The sequence below is a fragment of the Coffea eugenioides genome, chromosome 2 (genome assembly GCF_003713205.1).
Source record: "Coffea eugenioides isolate CCC68of chromosome 2, Ceug_1.0, whole genome shotgun sequence".
In the NCBI taxonomy this organism is placed as follows: Eukaryota; Viridiplantae; Streptophyta; class Magnoliopsida; order Gentianales; family Rubiaceae; genus Coffea; species Coffea eugenioides.
The window spans coordinates 79,301,564-79,320,279 of NC_040036.1; the positions used below are offsets into that span (position 1 = coordinate 79,301,564).

Below are 18,716 nucleotides of genomic sequence, written 5' to 3' on the forward strand. Positions count from 1 at the left end.
AATATTTTAGTTGCAAATTAGACAATTTTCTATCCATAGTATGTTTATGGTTTGGCTTTTTGTTAAGGGTAAAATACCAAAAAGCACCTTGTGATTTATTAAATGTTTAATTTAACTCCTTATGGTTTGGAAACGTATAATATAACTCTATGTGATTTCAACTAAATTAAAAATTGGATGAAAAGCATCCAATTTCATGGTTATTGCCCCTATATAAATGAAGTTCCTATAGTTTGTTGAATATTCAATTTAACTCTCTCTGATTTAAAAAACTGTACTATAACTCCCTGTAATTTCAACTAAATTAAAAATTATATGGAAAGCATCTCACGTATAGTGGGGGCAACGTTAACATTTCATACACAACCATTAGATTAGATGCTTTATGTTCAATTTTTAATTTAGTCGAAATCACAAAGAGTTATAGTATATGTTTCTAAACCAGAGGGAATTAAACTGAATATTTGTCAAAACACAGAGAGTTTTTTGATATTTTACCCTTTTGTTAAGTACAAAGACTTGAAGTTAATAATATTAGAACCAATTACTTATAAAAAAGCGTGACCAAATTATTTGCACACATTGGATATTAATAGGAAGCCATAATGGTTTATGCTAGGAATGCCTAACAAAAACAGTTTATACCGGAAATATATGTGGAAAATAAGAATACTTAGGCATCATATGGATTGTGAGTTTTCTATGAAAATTTTTTAAAATATTCTCTTGAGATATTTTTAATTATCTTTTTATCTCGCATACATTATATCGACATTTCTTCAAAAACTCCAATTGAATGGGTCAGTATTCATAAGAGGGTGTGAGTTTTGAAAGGTTTATGAATGAAGAATGGTCACTATTTACTTAATAAAATAGTTAATGAATTTATTGTTAATTGACTAGATTACTCTTGTATCAACGAGCATTCTTTATTGAGTAAAAGTATGCAATTTTAATGAACAAGCATGTGTAGTTAAATGTATTGAAATATTTAAATTAATATAGATCGTGTACTTACGAGTTTTTGGCAAAAATAATGCTCTTACTAAAAAATATTCTCAATATGATTCACTTTCAAATTTTATTCCCATAATGATGTTATTGTTGACATATAGTTATTCTGATTGCCATGTAGGATAACAAGAAAGAAAAATTCTAATCTAGTTTTATAGTTTCTAACATGAATTAAAATTTTAAAATTTTTTATTATAGAGGCACAAGAAAATTGCATAACTTTTATATAATTATTTAAAATAAATTCTAACATTATTGATCTTGCTATCATTGGTCTCTGAATTTTTCTAAATGTATCAAACCTATTACATATAATTTTTCAACAAATAAATTTTAACAATACAAATATTGCAACGAAAATTTTATGCAATTACAAAAACTTCAAAACTATTATATTTGTTTATGTTATCTTTCCTACTTCTTGAAAAGACAAGAGAATAATCTTCAAAATTTTTTATTATAGAGGCACAAGAAAATTGCATAACTTTTATATAATTATTTAAAATAAATTCTAACATTATTGATCTTGCTATCATTGGTCTCTGAATTTTTCTAAATGTATCAAACCTATTACATATAATTTTTCAACAAATAAATTTTAACAATACAAATATTGCAACGAAAATTTTATGCAATTACAAAAACTTCAAAACTATTATATTTGTTTATGTTATCTTTCCTACTTCTTGAAAAGACAAGAGAATAATCTTCAATTGTCTTGAAATTATCAACTCAAGAAGAATACTTTTTAGATGTTGTTAATATAAATATTGGCTTCTTAGACTTACGTAGGGCCGGTTTGGAATCGAGTTTTTTGACCAAGTTTTTTAGCTACTAGTTATTTAACAATTTTAACTACGGGAACCCAAAAAAACTTAACAAATTTTTTAACATACACACTTCAAAATATCTAATACACAAAAAACTTCATCTTTTCTTCTTCTTTCTCCCCCACCACATATTCATCGCCGGCCACCACCTCCACCGCCGCTTTCGGCGCCGGCCACCTATTCCCGCGCCGGCGTTCCCCTTTTTTTTTTTCCTTTCTTTCTCTCTCTCCCTCTCTCTCTCTCTTTCCCTTCTCTCTCCCCCTCTCTCCTGGCCACCTCCCCCTTCCCTAACTGCAATTTGGTCCGCGATTGGTTCGCGACCAGATTGAGCAAAGGGGGAGAGGGAGATGGGGGAGAGGGAGATGGAGAAGAGAGGGAGAGAAAACAAAAAAAAAAAATGAAAAAACTTCCACTGCTGGTTCTCTAGCTTCGGGAGGGAGAGGGGAGGGTGAAGGAGAGTAAAGGGGGAGCAAAGAGGGAGAAGAGGAGAAGAAAAAAAGAAAAAAAAAATTTGGGCATGCAGGTTGCTAGTTCTTCATCGAGGCAGAGGTGACGGAGGAGGGAAGAGGGAGGGGGAAGGAAGAAGAAGAGAGGAAAGAAAGAGAAAAAGAAAGAAAAAAAAAATTGATAGGACCATGGCTGCTGGGGTGGCAGAGGTAATGGAGAAGGGGGAGGGGGAAGGAAGAAGAGAGGAAAGAAAAGAAAAAGGAAAGAAAGAAAAAGAAAAAAAAAAGAAAAGGAAAAAAAAAGTTTTTCATCTTAAAAAATTTTTCCAAAAACTTTTACAGTGCACTACAGTAAAATTTTAGATAAATTTTCAAAAAACTCAGGTTCCAAATGGGGCCGTTTGATAAGAGAAAGATAATGAAAGAAAGAAATGCAAGAATACCTGGAGAGAAAAATGGTGAAGATATTAAATGGAAAAGAAAAATGGAGGGTGCTTCTATATCCATCACAGCACATATGCAGTCTAAGTGGCAAAAAAATAATTATAAAGGTAATAAATTTTAAAATTATGTTACTTTGGATATATATTTTGAAAGAATAGTTATTTTGACAATAAACTTATATACTTACAAATCCATTTCACTGGAAGTAAATCTTACTACTGTATTTTTTGTTTTACCCGTTAAACTTTGAATAACTTTAGGTTTGTCAGCTTTTCTTTTCATCTCTTATAAATTCCTTAACACGTTAAACAAATATATGCTTGAAGGTATTCCTTTCGTCCCAATTATTTTGAAAATCTAATTTATTAAAAATAATGGTTTAATTGTGATATTTACGTCTCTCTTTCTAATATTATCCTCACAATGTCAAAATTTGAATTTGAATGGTAACATACATGTGATTAAAGGAAGAGACTATATAAGGGCCTGTTTGGCACCCTAGTTTTTTACCAAGTTTTTTAGCTACTAGTTTTTTAACAACTTTTGCTACAGGAACCCCAAAAAATTTCTCAAAGTTTTTTACCTACACACAAAAAATATCCAAAACACACAAAAAAATTTCTCTTCCCTTTTTTTCTTCTTCCACCCCCCATCCCAACCCACCACCACCGCCGGTCTCAACCACCACCGCCGTTTCGTCTCCCATCCTGCGGAGATGCGCTTGGCTTGTTGATGGTTGTGGAGAAGGCGCACATTGGGGAAAGGGCAGGGGGCGGGGAGAGGTCACGCTAGGGAGAAGCTGGGGAAAAGGCAGGGGGTGGCGGGGGAGGGGTGCATGGGGAAAGGCATGGGGTGGCAGGGGGAGGGGGCGGGGCAGAGGGGGGGGGCGGGAGGGAGTGGGAAGGTGGCGGCCCAAGGGGGTGGCGCAGAGGAGGGAGGAAAGGGATGGTGGAAAGGGATCAGTGGCGGGCGAAGGGCAGAAGGGAGGAGAAGGAGAAAGGGAGGAGAGGGGTGGCGGGAGGTGGCGGCTACTGGGAGGTAACGGGGAGGAAAGAAAGAAAGAAAGAAGAAGAAGAAAAAGGAAGAGGAAGAAGAAGAGAGGAAAGAAAAGAAAAAGGAAAGAAAGAAAAAGAAAAAGAAAGAGAAAGAGAAAAAGAAAGAAAAAAAAGAAAAGGAAAAAAAAGTTTTTCACTTCACAAAAACTTCTCCAAAATTTTTCACCTTACAAAAATTTCTACAAAAATGTTTTTCATCTTACAAAAAATTTCTACAAAATTTTTTCAAAAACTTCTACAGTGCACTATAGTAAAGTTTTAGACAAACTTCCAAAAAACTCAGGTTCCAAACAGGCCCTATATTGGAAGGAGAAATTAAAAAATGTTTTGACTTTCTTCCAAAAATAGAAAGTTTAACATTATTTGAATGGCATGAGGGAAGTATTTCTTTTCTCCTTCATAATAATGTCACTTACTATTTTTGCTCAATTTCAGGTGGACAACAATTCAGGCTCTTAATTGGTGGATGAAGTTGCATGGTTACAGGTGGCATATGTCAGTGGAATAATCTGCTCGTTAACGCATTGAGTTAGCGTATTGCCATGTAGTAGTAAATAGGGATGCTATCAAGCCAAGTCACTCGTGAGTAATTGCTGAGCGGCTTGATAAAAAACTTGACTCGAGCTCAAGTTGCTACTGCTCGTTACGTGTAACGAGTCGAATTCGAGCATCAAAAGTAAATACTCAAGTACTCGATGAGCTTAATCGAGTATTTATGTTATTTATATATTATATATTTTAATTATGGAATGACTATTATGGATTTGTTTTTTAATAAATTTACATGAAGTAATGTTCAGTAAAAAAAGTAATGGATGGCAAAATGGTTATCTAATAAATCTAAAATATAAAAAATAAAAAAAAGAAAAGAAAAATGAGCTCAAGATTGAATAGCTCGAGTTTGATAAGGCTTGCAATTTACTCGAAATTAAATGAGTCGAGTTTGAACTTGATTTCCATTATATTAAATCGAGTTCGGCCTCAAATTTATATACTCGATCTAACTCGGGTGACACTGATAGTGATCGAATTCGAATTCGAGCATGGTACCACTTGAGTTCAACTTAACTCGATAGCACCCTTAGCAGTAATAGAGGGCCAGCTTGTAAACATCTCCACTCTCCTATATTTAGCTTTGGAGGAGATATGGTTGGATTTGGCAGCGATTAATATGATTATTGTATCTTTTTTTATAATTTGATGTATACTTACATGATTTTTGTAATCATAAAATATAATAAAATTGTCATGAAACATAATAAAATTATGTGAATGTATATTAAATTAATAAAAAAAACCACCACATCACAAATTGTATCCAAGGCAAACCGTACGCAATATCACTTGCCTCATATGGCGTTCGAGAACAATTTTTGGACGCAAACAATCTCACGTATGTTAGAGTGAACAAATTGATCAAAAAAAATCATAAAAGGGATGAAAGCTTTTTAAAAATGGCTAATTACAAACTCTCTCAAAGTAGAGTTGAGTTGTATGGAGACTTTGTAGTATTTGTTGGTTGTTCAAAGTTGCGCTTGTCGTATCGAATCCAATTTCCATTTCCAATCCCTACTAAGCAACTTGTATCAGTCAGCAGCGCCACCACTCCACCGTGCACCTGCCCTGCTACTGAGCTACTCCGCACTACAGTACTTATTTTCAAACGGAAATGCCAAAAGTATGCATGCTTGCTTTCATTCCCGAATGTATCCTTTTTTGTCGTTTTCACTACAGCTATAAGTGGCCGTGGTGTAGTCGTTAATACCAGTACCTCTGGTGGATAGTATAGTCAATTCGTATCTCAGTCCCCACTCAGATTCCCTGCTTAACCGAAAACCAGAAAAACACACATATTCCCCTCCCGCCTCACACAGACACACAGTGGCACAGCTGTCCTCGCTCCTCGCTCACTAACGCGCTACCCCCATTCCCATATGGTATAAAAACTTCCCCCCCCTTGCTCTCTCTCGCTTCACACAGAGACAGCGCGCAAAATTGATTTCGCTCTCTGAAATGAGATATTCAACTTCAACGACGAGCACGCCTTTACTCTCCGACGATGTTACCCGGCCGGATATTAAACAACTCAACTTCATCCAGACTAACGCCGCAATGTCCTTCGAAGACGCCGTTACTGACGCTATCGACGATGTAACTTCCGAGCCCGACGAACAGCCACTTTCTGCGGCAGTTGTTTTCGGCGGTCAAGCAAAGGAGAAAGTGAAGAAGAAGGTGAAGATGCAGGGCGGAAGTAGTCCTGAGAATGCTACAGCTGGAGGTGACGCCAACCAGTTCACTTCTACAGTCGTTATGATGAGCGCTGGGAATGGAAGGCCGACGTCGGGGTTAAAGCCGTCGCCAAGTGTAGGATCAAGCCTGGAGAGCCTTGCCAAGTCGGAGGCTGATCAGAATGATAACGTTTCGCCGTGGATAATGGGAGAAGCGTGGGAGAGATTTTACAAGTCCTTCGTTTACTACAAGGACAAGCCCGTTGGCACTCTCGCTGCTCTCGATCCTAGTGCGGATGCCTTGAACTACAATCAGGTTTTACACGAATACATTTCTCCATATACAAGCTTTTTTCCTTTTCCTTTTTTTCTTTTAGTCAATGTAAATATCTCTGTGTTTATATATATGTATGTATGTTCTTTAGTGTAGCGAAAAATAACATCATAATTTTGAGATGTAATGCATCCAATGAGATCGCAAATATGTTTATCATGATGATGACATTCTCCGTTTCCATATGAAAATATTTACATCATAAATATGTTTCTTGATTATTTGCCTTTCATATCTTGTTGTATTAGCTAGAATTATTCAGAGTTCTAGTACACAATGGTTTAGATGTAGACACAGATTTCTGTCTCTGTGTATATTAGTATATATTCACTTTTATCTTTTTAACATTTATCTTTAGGGATATAATTGACTAGCTCTATATATTTTCATGAACACGTCATGCATAAATAACTCTGTACAATCGATAGTAGTCAAAATGTGTTCAATTTTATTTTTTTATCCAGTGCGTTCAAAATTTTAGTCGTACAAAGGTACCATATGTGTATGTAAGAAATCGGTCCTCAAGAAAGCAACGCACAGAGATCTGATTAATGTTTGTTGACGTGTACATTTCTAATTTAATTCATTCTCGGTGGTTGGGTTTTTGTTTTTGTTTTTTTTTTTTTCTAACTGCAGGTTTTTGTCAGAGATTTTATTCCCAGTGGGTTGGCATGCCTGATGAAACCGTCAAAGGAAGGTTTAGATATGGTGAAGAATTTCCTGCTAAAGACTCTCCACCTGCAAGGTAACTGGGAGAAAAGGATTGACAACTTTACTCTTGGACAGGGAGTCATGCCCGCCAGCTTCAAAGTTCAGTACAAGCCAGGTCTCCAAAAGGATGTTTTGGAACCAGACTTCGGTGGCACTGCAATTGGAAGGGTGGCACCCGTAGATTCTGGGTTTTGGTGGATCATATTGTTGAAGTCATACACAAAATGCACAGGCAATCATAGCCTTGCTGAATCGCCTGCTGCCCAGAGAGGAATGAAATTGATTCTCAACCTTTGCCTTGCTGATGGCTTTGATACATTCCCAACACTCTTATGCGCTGATGGATGCTGCATGATTGATAGAAGGATGGTAAGCTTGCATTCCCATATATTTTGCTGTCTTTACTAACTTTTTATCGGAATCGTCTGATGCTGTATATATTATGGAGTTTCCATAATATATATTGCTCCAATCTTGTTTGAATTAATTCTAGTGCCTTCACGCTTGTGACATGCCCTATAGAGTTAATGATGATTAGTTTAGCTCGTGTACTGGATTAATTTGACGCTGTCTCAGTTTGTACTGCCGGTCATGTGAATGTCCAAGTATAAAATTGTGCTGGTTGATACATTCAGTTTACCAGACTGCTTCACCATCAAGTTAGTAATTTACTTTCAACTTTGAAGAGGTTACTCAGGAGTTTTGTAATCCACTGCTTGCTTATTACTCAAATTCAGTTTTAAATTTCACATAGTTTCTTATGTTGCCTCGGTAATCCAACATGCGTCAATTGCTTTTGGACTAGGGGATGTACGGATATCCAATCGAGATCCAGGCGCTTTTCTTTTTTGCGCTGAGGTGTGCTCGACAGTTGCTTATCCCGGAACATGGTAACAAGGAATTGATCGAACGCATAGACAAGCGTATCACTGCTTTGAGCTACCATATCCAAAAGTATTATTGGCTTGACTTCATACAGCTGAATAACATTTATCGTTACAAGACTGAGGAGTATTCCCACACTGCTGTCAACAAATTTAATGTCATTCCTGAATCTATCCCAGACTGGGTGTTTGATTTCATGCCACTTCGAGGAGGCTATTTCATTGGTAATCTCAGCCCATCACGCATGGACTTCAGGTGGTTCCTAGTTGGAAACTGTATTGCTATTTTAAGCTCTTTAGCAACCCCAGCACAGGCAACAGCTATCATGGACTTAATTGAAGAGCGCTGGAGTGAATTGATCGGTGATATGCCTCTGAAAATTTCATATCCTGCACTCGAGGGCCACCAGTGGAAGATTGTTACTGGATGTGATCCCAAGAACACGCGTTGGAGTTACCACAATGGTGGATCTTGGCCAGGTTAGTCAGTTGTCCACGGTCTCTCCAAATCCTGAGATGATGATAAATCATAAAAGTCACTTGGTTGAGAGTATTATTTTCATGGTTTATATGTCAGTGAAACTCGTTCCCTAGATTTAACTCATCTCCAACAATGGAGTGTGATGGTTACTATTTGCATTTGGTTCAGTTCTTACAATTGAGGGTGGTAAGACAATCTTACAATTGTTGAAGTATGTGAAAAGACTGAATATGTAGATTACACACATTTGGTCAACTTGAGAGGCATGACACTGGAGAACATAGTAATTGGAATTACTTGTATTTTTTCTTAACCACTGATATGCTTTTGTGCAGTTCTGCTATGGCTACTTACAGCAGCATGCATCAAAACAGGAAGGCCTCAAATTGCCAAAAAGGCAATAGAGCTGGCAGAACAGCGCCTTGCCAGGGATGGCTGGCCCGAGTACTATGATGGTAAGACTGGGCACTTTGTTGGTAAACAGGCAAGAAAGTACCAAACTTGGAGCATTTCTGGGTACCTGGTGGCGAAGCTTATGATAGAGAACCCTTCCAATCTCCGATTTATCTCTTTAGAGGAAGACAAAAAAATTGCTCAACCAAGGCTCAATCGGTCTGCCTCATGGTCCTCTTAGATTGTCAACTATCTGCATCTCTTTGGATAGTTATTGTTTCGCAGAAAAATTGCTCAACCAAGTCTCAATCGGTCTGCCTCATGGTCTTCTTAAATTGTCAACTATCTGCATCTCTTTGGATAGTTATTGTTTCGCTCAGCAGAGTTTTGGAATGGGGTACGAGAGGCTTGTTTTTACTATTTTGCGAACTTAGAACGCAGAGCTGTAGAATTTGGCATACAATTGAATTCTGACCCCGTCTACGGGGGTTAAATGTAGTAGCGTGCTTGAATTTTGAATGAAGAAGAGCATGAGCCTATTTGCTGCATCTGAAACTTCTGCAGTTTTGCTAATGCTTTCTGAAAAACTCACAGGAGTGTTTCAGAAACTACATCTTTGGCTTTAGAATTTGCTGCTTTCACATGAATTTTAGCAGTCGTTTATGTTCAGTATAATCTGTATCTAGTAGTGTTTGATTCCATGCCATGTCTATTCTATATATATATATATATATATATGACTATCTAGTACCCGTGCCTAACACGGTTGTTTGTTGTAGGTTATATTATTCCTTGGTTGGTGTTCACTGGACTTTTTTATGTTTTGCCCTAACAGACAGGTATCCAAGTGGGTTAAAAAATAAAAATAAAAACAGTTGCATGAATCATGGATTTGTGGCGTGAAAATTGTGTGTGAATGTCGTTGGATTAGTCATGAATCAACTTAGCCAACCACTTGCAAAAGATGCAAAGACAGGGAGGTATCAAGCAAATTACTGGAACTAGGCGGCAACACACTCCTTCCAAGTATTCCAGGCCACCGACGTTATGATAGAGGGGTATTGAGGAGAAGGAAACACTGAAGACGAAGTGGAGAAGGGGCCATATCCTTTATCCTACCTCTATCATCCGTTGAAAGGAAAAGAGCATAATCAAGCAACGCATGTTTCCTTTACTGTTGGAATCCTAGCTCCAAATGCAGGGCATATCCCCTGATCATTCGGTTGTGTTCAGCTGTTAAATATTTTCTTTATCCTCTTTATACACGGTGTACATAAAATTTTGAAGGAAACTTAAAAAGCAGCACTTTTGTTTTCCTGAAAAAGATTTTTTTTTTTTTTTAAAAATCGTTAATTATTTTTTATATTTTTCAAACGAGAAAGAGCGTACTACTCGTATTATTTTACGGGAAACGTCCTCCAAATACATTCCGTTACAGAGCATAAAGAGAGAATTGGATTCCCACCTTTGTCTCCTTCACCTCCTCATAAAATCTCCCTCTTTCCTTCCTTCGATAACCTAAAGATCATTAACTTACAACAGCCAGTCATCTCTGCCTTTTCCTTTATTCTTCCCGGCTCCCCAGGAAACATCCTTTTTACCACTCTCTCCTCTGGTTACAGGAAGAAAAAATTCAAGTAAAAGAAGTGTTATTTTGGTGGAAAAATACTCAAATTTCAAGGTAGTAGAATGTCGGCGAATCCAACGGTGCAAAGCAATTGCGGGTTTATGAATTGCGAAAAGCTGGATAGGATGGCGAATTGGGTCGGGAACAGCGTAGCCTCGGCGTTCTTCGCATCACTGGAACGCTGCTCCTGCATCAACCTCAGCACCTCCCATGACGACGGCGATGATGACGATTTTGAAGAGGCCAAGGACCGCCCCCTCATCCTCACAAAACCCATCTCCTTCGACGATCCTGCTTCTCTCCACCACCACCACCCTACCTCCACCGCCGCTTGACTATTTGGGCCAACAAACCCGGAAAATCCATTGCCTTGTACCAAAGCGTTTAATGCTTTTGTTTCGATTGTAAAAAGGTAGAAGAAAAAAATCCTTTTTTTTTTTAAAATTTTCTTTTCCGTTCATCATCAGTGGGATTCGGACCCCTCTGCTCTTTTTCTTTTTGCTCTGAGAGGACTACGAGCTTAGAAGGATGTGGCTTTCTGTTAATATTGGTAATGATCATGCCTGCAACATGTAATTTCTGCTCAATAAAAGTTCAGACCTTTTGCCCATTGTTCCTGTTATTACCTTTTACTTTTTTTTTTTTTATTATACATATCCATTTAATCAACTACTTACTAATGATGGTTCTTTATGTCTCTATAATCTAATCTCTATAAGCTGTTGATAATAGATGACATTAAGCTTGCGGATGATTTGGCTTGGCTTATTGTCTGCATAATTTTGTCTTAGTCCTTGTTAGTGTTAAGATGAACAGATGAGAACATCCGCCCCTTTTTCTAATATTTGCTTAATTGTTGTTTTGAGAAGAAAGGCCATATTATATGCATACAGATGTCATACAAGATGTAAAGAATTAAAGTTACATCTTAGCAGTCGAGCTTTGTTTGGTTCGCCTTCTTCAAAAGTTGCTTTATTAAGGTTGTCTGGAGCAGCAATTTATGGAGCCCTTATTGCTCTTTATTTTAATTGCTTTCAAGCTCTTTTACTCCTGTGGTTGAATTCAGCTTCGTTATGAATGACGTGCTAGCTTATTCAGTCCTTATGACAGGAATAAATAAATAAAGAACCATTCAGGTTCCCTCAGAAAATACAAAACCTCTCAGTTTAGATAAGTATGTTAGCCTGTTCGCTGAGAACAGTGTTAAGAATGCAAATTGTGATTGCGGAGAAGTATCCCTAATGCATTTCAGCATTCTCAATTCCTTACTTAAAAATTTCTGTCAACAATGCTCTGGTATGATGGTTCTCTGATGCTATTTGAAGAAAAAGTGCTCATTGGATTGTACATTAGTATGAAACTGAGATTCAATTCTTCATCTGAGATATAATTCTTCCATTCTCATTCTACTAGTCCACTGATAGATATGGAACATTCTTGATCGTTTCTAGTGGTCTAAGCTTCTGCACATAACTTTTGCCTTCTTCATTTTCTGAAGCAAAGTTTACATAATTTAAAACTGGATCAGAATGTATTGAAATGTCAACTCATTTTAATCCTTCTGCTGTGAATGTATTAATGTCAATGGTGACTCTTTTCTTGTTTCCTTCACTTGATGTTTAATGAATGTGGTGATGCATTCATTACAGTCTTCTATTTTAGAAGGCATTTTGCACAATCTTCTATCTTGCTCTTGAAGTTTGGATGACATGGACCTAGAGAACAGCATGCAGCCAAATGTAGTGAACTTTAGATTCTTTCACTCTACAGTTGAAGGACTGCCAACAAAGTTGAAATATTTTTCAGAACTTAATAGAATGGGCTGAACTGAAACCGCTTAAAATAACCCAGAGGGAATATTGGACACAATGCTTTTTTGGGAGGCTGGATCAAGTGCGGGGCTAGATATAAGTTAAACATCAACACATGAAAGATTCATCAACTTGCGTGTTTGCTATTGGGTTGCCTGATGCATTTCCATTTTTTGTTCATTATATATACTTGAGAAAATTCAGAATTCTGTGAATAAAAGCTTCTACTGTGTCACTTTTTAGCCACAAGATTGTTCCGATTACTCTTACATTCGTGATGTTACCAAAAATTGATTAGGAATATTTGCGCATTTTAACCCTCTTGCCTTCTACCTTCTCTGGTTCTGATTGCCATGATGGGTTTAGTAGAGATGTTGATTACACGTAAATTTGTGTTTCCCACTTCTTAGTTTGGCTAGAGAAGTTTCTCCTGCTCACCTTGGAGCTTCTTGATGTTGGCGATTAAGTTGTTGAGAATCAGTTGTAGTTCAAGGCATGCCTGTGGCTGTGAGTTTTGGACGTAATTTAGATATCTCATCTGGAGAAAATGATGTCTCAATTCTTCGATGTTTCCACATTGCATTTCTCATTCTCAAATCAAGAGTCACATGTTGAGTGAAGTATTGCATATATTTTGGCTAATGTGTAAGCATTCCCAACTCCTCCTGAGTCCTGATCATAGGAGGTGGTTTGAGAAAATGGATAAGTGGCCGATAGATTGAACTAAAGCCAAGCCTAAACATCAAGGTTCATGTCACCTTAATTTGGTTTTTAAGCAAAAGGTGAATATTGCGGAGAAATGGAAGACTACGGTGCCTGTTCCTCTTAAGAGGAGTGTGTAGTTAACTGCAGAGAACATTTCACCTTCTGTAAATCTCAAAGTGCTTCCACAGCTTTGAAATCCGTCTTCATAATTGATGTTTACACAAGAATGAAACGTCATTCTTAATTAGTGTGTGTGTGTTTCTTGCTGCTGTTGAAAGAAAAACAAGAATGAAACGTCATGATTGCCCTGGAAGAAGAAACTTAATGCCAAGATGATCTTTCTGTTTCTTTCTTCTGTCATGAACTCCCAAAGCATGAATTGTCGCCTTCCGTGTCATCATTGGTCGCGGACTTGCGACATAAAGGGTATGTAACTGTTAAGATCTGAAGCAGTAATCATGCAATTTGGATTGTAAACAGGGCGAAGGAAAGAAGATGACTGAGAGAGAGAGAGAGAGAGAGAAATCAGAAATGAGAGGGAAGCAACTAATTCTGTTATTCTTGTCTAACTGTACACAAGTGGGCCCCACATTTAATACATTCCTCTGACTCAGCCACTAACCGCCATACCTAATTCAAACCCTATTAATTGGAACGACATCATTCCATGCTCCCAATTTCCCTTAATTGCTGACCCGATTTCCCAATTACCCGCTTCTGACAATTCCTTCCCCGCGAAAATAGACTTGTCCTCAAGTCTGGAATTCAGGAAACTGGTTCTCAATGAATGTCTTGTCCTCCCACGAAGCTTCATCATAACTCAAGTGATTCCATTTGATCAGGAATTGGATGACAGACCTTCTTTCACGCATGATGGCTCTTCGCTTCAATATAGCCTCTGGTTTCAATGGACATTGATCACATTCGTTCAACTCTGGTAACTTAGGAGAGCTGCATTGCAGTGGTCCAAGCTTTTTTTTAAGTAGAGAGACATGGAACACATGGTGGATTCTTGCATCTGCTGGTAGTTTTAGGCTACTGTACCAACTTTCTCCTCTACCTGGAATGGTTCGTAATACTTGGCAGCCAATTTGAGACATTTCCTTACAGCTACAGTTTGCTGTCTATAAGGTTGCAATTTCAAGAACACCCAATCCCCTTCAAAAAAACTCCTCTCAGTTCTGTGCTAATCCGCATAGTGTTTTATTCTCTGTTAAGCCTTTGCAAGATGTTATTTGATGCAACTTGAAATCTGACTTCTCTCTTGGACCATATCAGACACTGTAGGTACCACTGAGTCTAGATATGGACCTAATGGCAGTGGTGTAGGTTTGTATCCAAACACAGCTTCAAAAGTGGTCATGTTCAGGCTAGAATGGTAAGTGAAATTGTACCACCATTCTGCTAGTGATAGCCACTTACTCCACTGTGAGGGTAGTTCACCAGTCATGCATCTCAGATAACTTTCTACACATTGGTTTAACCTTTTACTCTGACCGTCAGTTTGAGGGTGATAAGATGATGAATAGTGAAGGTCCACTCCCACTAATTTGAAGAGCTCCTTCCAGAACACACTGGTGAACACTTTGTCTCTATCAGTGATGATAGACTCTGGTAACCCATGCATCCTGTAGATATGGTCTAGGAAAATCTGAGCAACTGTCTTAGCTGTGAAGGGATGAGTGAGCCTGATGAAGTGTCCAAACTTGGTAAATCTGTTAATCACTACCAGGACAGTATCATACCCTTGAGACTTAGGCAGTTTCTCAATAAAGTCCATAGTAATGTGAAGCCATACTTGTTTAGGAATAGGAATTGGTTGTAACAATCCAGGATAAGGAACATGCTCAGTTTTATTCGTTTGGCAAATATCACAGTTCTGCACATGTGCAATTACTTCCTGCTTCATTCCAGGCCAATAGAACAAGGACTTGAGCTTCTGCCAGCAGTTCCTCTGACCTGAGTGCCTTCCTATGGCAGAGTCATGCAAGGTCTGAATCAGTTGGCTCCTAATGTTGTTGGCACCTCCTACATAGATCATTCCTTGATACTTCAGAATTCCATCAAGCAGGCTGTATTCAGCATGTGCATTGGGGTCTAATACTAGTTGGCTCATAATATCTTGGCATTGCGAGTCACCTTCATAGCTCTTCTGCAATTCCTCCATCCAACCAGGTTTAACAGATATGACAGCTAAGCAGGATCCCAGCTCCTTCTGGTGTGCAGGTTCATGCCTCCTGGACAAGGCATCTGCTACCAAATTTTCAGCTCCTTTCTTATATTCTATCTTATAGTCCAACCCCAAGAGCTTAGTCATCCATTTATGCTGAATAGCAGTGTTAAGCTTCTAATCCAAAAGATACTTCAGTGACTGATGATTAGTTCTTATAATGAAATGATTCCACACTAGATAATGCCTCCATTTAGTGACAGCCATTACTAGAGCTAGGAGCTCCTTTTCATAAACTGAGAGTCCCAAGTTTTTGATTGAAAATGCTTTACTCAGGAAGGCAATGGGGGTGTCCTTCTTGCATTAAGACAGCTCCAATCCCTCCCCCACTAACATCTGTCTTCACAACAAAAGGCTTTTTAAAGTCTGGTAATTGGAGAACTGGAGCTGAGCACATCAACCTTTTTAAGTGTTCAAATGAATCTTGAGCTTGACTGCTCCATTTGAAGTTGTCCTTCTTTAATAACTCAGTGAGTGGTTTACACACCAGACCATAGTGCTTGATAAACCTCCTGTAGTATCCTGTAAGCCCAAGGAAACCCCTCCACTCCTTTACTGACTGAGGTATAGGCCACTGTAGAATGCTACTGATTTTTGAATAGTCCATGCTAACACCCCTATCTGTGATAGTATGCCCTAAGTAGTCAACCTTCTTCTGAGCAAATGCACACTTAGATCTCTTCACATAAAGTTGATGCTTCCTCAGAACCTCAAATACAACCCTTAAGTGTTGGATATGAGTATCCATGGTAGGACTATATACCAGAATATCGTCAAAGAAGACCAATACAAACCTTCTCATAGAGGGTTGGAACACCTGATTCATTAGTGATTGGAAGGTTGCTGGTGCATTAGTGAGTCCAAAGGGCATGACCAGGAATTCGAAATGTCCACAGTGAGTCTGAAAAGTTGTCTTGAAAGTGTCTTGAGGCTTAACTCTGATCTGATGGTACCCTGCTGTGAGATCCAATTTTTTTTTGTAGACAGAACCAACTAACTCATCCAGCAGTTCATCTACGTTGGGAATTGGAAACCTGTCCTTGATGGTCATTTCATTTAACTTTCTGTAATCCACACAAAAACGTCAAGTCCCTTCTTTCTTTTTAACCAACAATACAGGGAAGACAAAAGGGTTGTTGCTGTACTTGACTATTCATTTTTGAAGCATTTCTGTCACCTGTTTCTCTGTTTCCTCCTTGTGACAGTGGGGGCACTTGTAAGGCTTCAATTTGAAAGGCTGTGCCTCATTTTTGAGGTGGATCTTATGATCAACACTTCTGTTAGGGGGCAAAGAGTTTGGAGTTTGAAACACATCATCATAGTCTTGAAGCAATTTCATGACTTCCTGTAGAATAGCCGCTGCCTATTCTTCTGTCTCATTTTTACAATTCAATGCCATGCACATTTGCTTTTTATACTCTATGAAAGTTCTCAGATCCTTTCCTCTGATTAAATCCATATCACAGTCCTCTGCTTGTCCATGCAAGTGGATTTCATTTCCTTCACTGTGCAGGGATATCCTGAGTTGTTGGAAGTCAAATGTGATACGGCTAAAGTATGTCATCCAGTCTACCCCCAAAATTATGTCCCATCCTTCTAACTCCATCACCTTCAAATCGAATCTGAAACTATGTTGATTGATTTTTCAGTGCACATTAGGATAGATAGCATTGCTGGTCACAGTGCTTCCATTTCCCATTATGACAGAAAATGGCTGCTCAATCTGTCTGTAAGTAATATCCATCCCAATTACCATCTCACTGTTGATATAACTGTCTGAACTTTCAGTGTCTACCAGAATAAAAACTTTCTCACCATCTAGGATGCCTGTCAATGTAATTGTTTTCCTTCTCAGGGATTCAGACAATGCATGCAAGGACAGTTCCATAGTTTGTCTTGGATTCCCTGTCTGTTCATCCTGCTCACCTATTGCATTTTCAAAAGTCGCATCCTTTTCATCCTCTAGTATCATACAGTTTACATGCCTTAACTTACACTGGTGGTCTATGCCATATTTTTCTCCACACTTGAAACACAGTCCCTTACTTCTTCTAAACTGCAGTTCTTGTGCTGAAATCTTCTTCATGTCCTTAGTGTCCTCCTACAACCTGTTACTGAACCTAGGGGTCTTAGGGGTATTATTGACAGGAACCTTGTAGGTGTTGCTGTCTATAGCTGATGTAATTTCCCTTGACAATCCAAATCTATTCTCTCCAGATTGTTTGGAGTTATTATTCTGCACTTTGAGTGAGTACTCTTGTCACTGAGACAACTCAAAAGCCTCAGTCAATGTAGCAGGTTTCAGCATTCGAATCATAGGTTTGATCTCCTCTTTTAAGCCACTAATGAAGCTAGAAATGAAGTAATTCTCATCCAAATTCCTATTCTTAACCTATATCAATGGTTTCAATTCTTCGAACTTCTCCTAATATTCTTTCACACTGTCTTCCTGTTGCAACTTATTAAATTCCTCCACTATATCCTTGCAAATATTGTCTGTGAATCTTTTGCATAACAGATCTCCAAATTCTGTCCAACTCAATCCAGGTCTTTCAAGTTTAATACCTTGGAACCACTTATCAGCCTTCCTATCTAGGTACATTTCTATGATTTCAACCTTTTGGTTATCCAGAATTTGTTAGTTCATGAAGTATTTGTCACATTTGCGCAACCACTCCCTAGGATTTTCCCCACTAAACAGTTGCAAGTCTATCTTAGGTGGTTTAGGAAGTTGGTACTTACTCCAATCTCTTTTGCAGGCATTCTATTGTTCTCCTTCAGGTTGCAATCTCTAATAAGCTGGCGGTGTAGGAAGAATTGGCGTCTGATCCACCATAATTCCTTCCCCTCTGTCTGCAATCTTGTCCTTCGCAGGAGTCATCCTGGATAGCAGCGCATTGAACGTCTGATCCAGTGACTTGCTGAAATTCTGTTCCATTCCTGACAGCAGATCCTCCATTCTCTTGTTGTTTTCTTCCAATTCCATTTTCAAATTGTTCTTAAGCTGTTGTTGTTCTGATTGATGCGAAAGTAGAGATTCCATCAGTTCTTGGAGCTTGATTTCCTGCCTCTTTACTTGTTTTTCCAATGTCCTGAATCTCGTACCTTCTGCCATGGATTTTGCTCGCGCTCCAAGGATCTAAGGCTCTGATACCAATTGTTAAGATCTGAAGTAGTAATCATGCAATTTGGATTGTATACAGGGCGAAGGAAAGAAGATGACTGAGAGGGAATGCGAGAGAGAGAGAGAGAGAGAGAGAGAGAGAAATCAGAAATGAGAGGGAAGCAACTAATTCCGTTATTCTTGTCTGACTGTACACAAGTGGGCCCCACCTTTAATACATTCCTCTGACTCAACCACTAACCGCCATACCTAATTCAAACCCTATTAATTGGAACGACATCGTTCCATGCTCCCAATTTCCCTTAATTGCTGACTCGATCTCCCAATTCCTGACCCAATTACCCGCTCCTAACAGTAACAAATCTATGAGGAAGACCGAATTGAGAATCTATGCTATAA

General features: G+C 38.4%; 2 protein-coding genes across 2 annotated transcripts; both read left to right on the forward strand.

Annotated features, from left to right (window-relative positions):
* Window positions 1–5,802: 5,802 nt before the first annotated feature.
* Window positions 5,803–9,061, forward strand: LOC113760361 (probable alkaline/neutral invertase F). The gene is made up of 4 exons (XM_027302909.1): window positions 5,803–6,333; window positions 6,988–7,431; window positions 7,868–8,426; window positions 8,763–9,061. The coding sequence occupies exons 1-4, from the start codon at window positions 5,803–5,805 to the stop codon at window positions 9,059–9,061; spliced, it is 1,833 nt and encodes a 610-aa protein (XP_027158710.1).
* A 1,197-nt stretch (window positions 9,062–10,258) lies between these two features.
* Window positions 10,259–11,057, forward strand: LOC113762592. The gene has a single exon (XM_027306106.1). It carries the CDS (start codon window positions 10,510–10,512, stop codon window positions 10,780–10,782), a length of 273 nt encoding a protein of 90 aa, XP_027161907.1. The 5' UTR covers window positions 10,259–10,509; the 3' UTR covers window positions 10,783–11,057.
* The last annotated feature ends 7,659 nt before the right edge of the window (window positions 11,058–18,716 follow it).